This window comes from Lactuca sativa, chromosome 7, assembly GCF_002870075.4.
Source record: "Lactuca sativa cultivar Salinas chromosome 7, Lsat_Salinas_v11, whole genome shotgun sequence".
Taxonomy (NCBI): Eukaryota; Viridiplantae; Streptophyta; class Magnoliopsida; order Asterales; family Asteraceae; genus Lactuca; species Lactuca sativa.
In genome coordinates this window covers 160604934-160610443 of record NC_056629.2, presented here as the reverse complement: position 1 = coordinate 160610443, position 5510 = coordinate 160604934, and the positions used below count along the sequence as shown (strand labels likewise).

Sequence of the window (5510 nt, the reverse complement as noted above, 5' to 3'; positions counted from 1 at the left end):
AACCACTCCCACACCCACTCTATGACCAGCCATACCTCCCCACCTTACCTAGGTCACATCAATGTCCTTTCCACTCAATCATCACTCCTTCCCACGTTTTTGAGAGCTGGATATTCATCCTCTCTCCTCATTTTCTCTCATTTGCTCTCATTTCACAAGAAGATCAAACTCTTTTCTCTCTCACTTTCTCTCTCTAGAAATTCGAGATTCAAGGGCTGATCTTGAGTTTTTCCTCCACATTTGGTAAGCATAATCCATTTCCTTTATGATTATCTCAATTATTTCCACTCAAATCATGGATATCTTACACAAACTCCATTATATTTGTGTTAGAGCTTCGAATCTTCAAGGGATTCTTCAAGTGTTCTTGGGTTGAACACTTCTCTTCTTCAACACTTATCTACTGAAATCACACAAGGTGAGTTCATACCCCTACATTTTTATGTTTTCTTAAGTTTTTAGGGGGGGAATACAAGCTAAATCACCAAGAACATAACTAAATTTTTCTAACAGCTTTCATCAGAAAAGTTGGACTCCATTCACGGACTGTTTTGGACCACTTAAACATTTTAGTTTTCAAAACTGTTTTAGGTGTAAGTAGTTCCAGTTCTTAGCTTTAAAATGACTACTTGCACATCTCCATACGATTTTTCTACAATTTATGGCGATTTTTACAAAACTGCCTATCATTTCAAACACCAATCCGGACCAGTCTGTGATTATGGACTTTTTCACCTAAGTTGCAGGTCATTAAAAATCATGATAAAAATTATGAGTAAACTAGACACATTTTGGGAACTCTCAGAATTTACGGATTTAGTTTTCGACTTCGTATGATTTTTCTATGGCTTTTCTAAAACAGTGCAGGAAGGTCTAATTTAGTTAACATCATATAATTTTCATAACACTTTGTATTATGTTGAGCAAAGTGTATAATAATAAATTCTAAGTATTGAATGTGTTTCTTTGAAAATTTTATCATCATAAACTGAAAATAAGTCATTCATGATAAGATTTATTCATTCATTTAGAACACGTATATAAACTATAATAAGCATAGTTTAATGGATTTCGTAATCCTAACGCTTTTTCATAAAAGAGTTCTTATATATTACAAACGTTTTGGATAAAACTATAATAGGTATAGTTTATGATACATCACATAACACACACGTACAAAAAGGGTACATTCATACAGAAAGGTTTTACACTCCCGCACACGACTTGTAAACTTGTTAACCTAAATTGTGAGACAATCTCTTTCCGTACTTCCGAGTGCGGGATATAAAATCCTGTTAGTTATAATCAGAGTCTCCTGGAGGGAGAACGTGATAGTTGTGTATAGATCTATATTGGGTTTGACACCCCACACCTTGCTGCTAGCTACAGTTGGACCTGCAGGTCTACGGGTGACAAATGTCATTTCAGTTTTACGACGCCTGAGAAACGTCGTGGCAGGTTCATTTAGTCTTAAGTATGATTATAGCGGCTCACATAAGGATATAACAATACATAAAGTTTACGGGATTTTTATAAAACTTAAAAGGGTTTTATGTCGATTTTAAAATCACTTCTTATCTCAATAAGTACAAGTATTACTGTACACTTTCGGTTTTGGTATTTATGACTACACATCATTTGAAACCACATTTATAACTTTAAGTATAGACAATACTTGTTATTTTCTCGGTCCTGAGACTTAGGACTACATATACCTAAAGTATTAACAAACATAAGAATTTGCGGGAACTTCATTTAATTCAAGCGCGTTTATGTCAATTTAAACACATATCATTTTCCTTTAGTAAGAGAGGTTACTTATACATTTTGGTCGCCGGTTATAAGACTACATTACATAAATTCTATAAAGAAAATATCGGATTTTCTGAATACATATCGTATCGTTTTTACAAGGAAAACGGTTTACTTCTCCAATAAAATCTCTTATGAACTCACCAACCTTTGTGTTGACACTTTTCAAAACTACTTGTATTCTCAGGAATTCAGTGAAAACAGGAAACCAACAACGTTTTGAGGATGGGACGATAAATCGTCAAACAGTTCATTTTGTTTCATAATGTAATGTAAACATATACTTTGGTGTAACTTTTTCAATTATATTTATGATGGTTGTATTTACTTTGAGCACTATTATACTCATTGTTGTGATACTCTACATGAAGTCCTCCACCCCTGGACGTTTCCGCCATCCTTGGTTTGGGGGTGTGACAAGATCTGTAAAAGTCAAATCGAACATTTCTCTTGGATCCTTGAGTGGTTTCCGACATTGAAAATATGTAAACAACATCTTCAGTAGTAGAAGGTGAAGAAAATTTTGACAGTATTTATAAAGAATTCTATCACTAATGATGCCAAAAATTAGACAAAATAAAAATCAAAATTAAGCCAGAGAGAGAATGGTGATGACTGAAGAAGTCAAAAAGTCTAAATTAAGAAAAAAATAGTGTTGGAAGCAGGGTTTAGATCAGGAAGAGAACAATCTTTCATGACACATTAACATGTGAATTGATCAAATCAAAACATGTAGATCAACAAAGAAATTAAACCTGTAAATGGTGGCAGGGTTGGAAGCAACATCGGTATATAATGGTGGTGATCGATTTAACTAAAAAAATGTATCAGTAATGAAAAGAATCACACCATAGGGTTTTAGAGAAAACATCACCGAAAGCTGATTAGGCGGCTGCTTTTTCGAATTCACATCCACGGATAATTACTTTGCTGATTTATTGGATCGTTTTGAAATTTGGATTCCTGATTTTGAGGGACACCATGTGTCTATGAAGGAAGGAAGAAGAATTGAGCGGGAAAACAAAGATTTGCGGTGAAAGAAAAGAAGGTATAATAGGTTTAGGGTTTTAATTGTGGGTGAGATAATAAACGGTGAAAATGAGGGAATTAATTCAAATTTAAAAAATTGAATAAAATATTTTAATTTAGAAGAGCGAGATTGAAGGACATAATTAAAGGTATCAAATTTGGAAACTCGTATATGAGAAATTTAAAGGTAGAAAAATTAAGATGGGAAAAAAGTGTCATGTGGCAACGATTTTGTATATTTATTGTAGAAAAGAAATAAAGGGTATTTTGGGCAATTCAGTTTAATAAAAATAGCAAGAAAAATTGATTTGGGGGGCTTGGAAAATAACACGTGACAAAAATCTACTTATTTATTAGATTAGGGGATATATTTATAACCCATATTGTATATGCATTTTTCACCGATAACAAAAATTATTAAGAGCAAATTTATCTTCAATAATTCACATCTAGAATAGATACATGATCAAATGCCAACTTACTAAATCAAATACAAAGCTACAATACGCATCACAACATAAATCAAAAAACATTATTGAACGTTTTACAAATTTATAAATATACAACGTAATAAAACAAAAAATGGTTATGCTTATTCTTTTATGTGATAAAAAATGTTCAAATGCTTGTATATATTTTATGATAAACTCTAAAACAGGATTAACTTCTATGACAAGATTGATTTTTTAATCCGTCGACTAAAAAAATGTCATAAAGCTAACCTTGTGTTAGAATTCATCTTAATTTTTTATATGCTTAAAAAAATCAAGTCGCCTTCGTAAACGATGTGATCTTCACAGATGCACCCAGCGCCACTTTTCCGATCTCCACCGTGAATGTATCATACCGGAGAAAAAACTCCACCAGCATTATCCTGCTGCAAAGCACCACCAGATCCTTAGCCGGACATTGCTTGTTATCCGCCGTGGGATTCTCGGTTTCCCTACCATTTGACCAATATACATACTTAAGCAACTTCTCTCCATCTCCGATGAATCTATCTGCTATAAACTCCTCAGGATTACTGAACACCTCCGGATCCTTAGTAGCCAATGGCTGAAATCCAAATATTATCTCTCCTTTTTTGATTTCAAACGCTCCGTCGTGGCTCTCCACCACCAGGTCCTCTTTTGCAGATGCATACTGGTATGGCACCGGTGGCTGGATCCTCAACGCCTCGTAAACAGCCGACTTCATCAACGGCATTCTTTCCAAGGCGGAGAAGGTTACGTCACCTTCTTCCTTCACGACAGTTCTGATCTCCTCCGCAAGTCGCTGGTGTAAACTCTCTCCGGCAGTTCCTATCCACTTGATCAGACTAGGAAACAAGACTTTCATCCCCCCAAAAGCGTTGAATCCCGCTAGGAAAACCAAGTTATGGCAAGCTTCTTCACGTTTGATTCCAGAGCTCTCAGCTTCATCAAGTAGCGAAGTCGCAGATTCGTAAACTGCTTTATACAACTTCTTGTATCCGGGCTTCGCGATGAAAAACGGTAACGGGATTGTATGGATGATATCGTCGATGAAGTTTGGCAAGTATTTAAGTCCTAACGTTCCCAATGGTGCTAGCTGAAGTGCTAACCATGTGTCTGTATATCCTGAACCTTTCGACTTCAGCTTCGTCTCCGAAGGATGAACTCCGGTGAGAAGACGGAAAACGAAGTCAAACGCCATGTTATCGCTATTGGTGTTGAAATCCGCTGTTTTCTCGTCGGAGATCTCGGTTTCCAGGTTTAAGAAAAGATCCGACAAGCTATTCCGGAGGTATGGAATGAACTTCTTGTGAGACGAAGCAAGGAAGCTCAGGAAGAAGGATTTGAGTGCATGGTGGGTAGGTTCAGACGGATCAAGGAAAGCACAGACGCGGTAACCACCGAAGAAGGCGGTTGACGGCATGTAAGTGCCGTCGAGAAGGTTCTTCTTTTCGACTTTGGAGGTGTCAAAGAGAATTGGGAAGCTTTTGGAATCAAGAACAGCGACGACTTTGGAGTTGGAAGAGATGAAGGGGCCTGGTGGCATGTTTGTACGGAAGACAGTGGATTTGTATTTTGCGATTCGGGTTCTGAAGAATTCATCTTCACCTTGGTTGTAAAAGTAATCGTATCTGTCTTTAATGGGACCAAAGAATGGTAGGCCATAATCGCCGGGGATATCTCGTAATGGGAGGTTTTCCGGTGACGCCATGGATTGGTTGAATGATGAAGAAGTCATGACAAAAGACTGCGTCTTGAATATAAAGTTTAGAACGTGAGAAATAGAGTAGAATGGATGTTAATATATAGAGATACAGGTTCGATTTTTTAGAACTAAATGGATTTGTATTACGTGGACAAAGAAATTATAAATTGAGTTAGCGTGAATCATTATTGACTCGCCTATTCATACGCTAATGTATGTATAATATATAAAATTAGATTTGACATTTTCATTTTGGGAATATAAGATTATTGATCTTAGCTGTTTAAATAAGATTCTTGATGTTGTGACCACGTTGCCTATAAACATTGTAGCTGTAATCTCTCATTCATCTAAATCATTAAGATTTGATTTACTTAGGACTAGCCATTTAGCAAAGTAGGTGTTTCTAACAAAAAGAAGTTTCGAATTCAATCTCAGATATGTAGTACTAATTAACCGTTTTAAAATATATAAAAAAAATTGATTTAGTC

The 5510-nt window shown here is 35.8% G+C and overlaps 1 protein-coding gene across 1 annotated transcript; it reads right to left on the bottom strand.

The window, feature by feature from the left end:
* Positions 1-3359: 3359 nt before the first annotated feature.
* Positions 3360-5095, bottom strand: LOC111895682 (allene oxide synthase 3). Its single transcript, XM_023891760.3, has one exon. The coding sequence runs from the start codon at positions 5050-5052 to the stop codon at positions 3607-3609; it is 1446 nt and encodes a 481-aa protein (XP_023747528.1). The 5' UTR covers positions 5053-5095; the 3' UTR covers positions 3360-3606.
* Between the last annotated feature and the right edge of the window lie 415 nt (positions 5096-5510).

Excerpts from the sequence above, each read along its gene's own strand:
- LOC111895682 (XM_023891760.3), bottom strand. The coding sequence starts at position 5,052 with ATGACTTCTTCATCATTCAACCAATCCATGGCGTCACCGGAAAACCTC.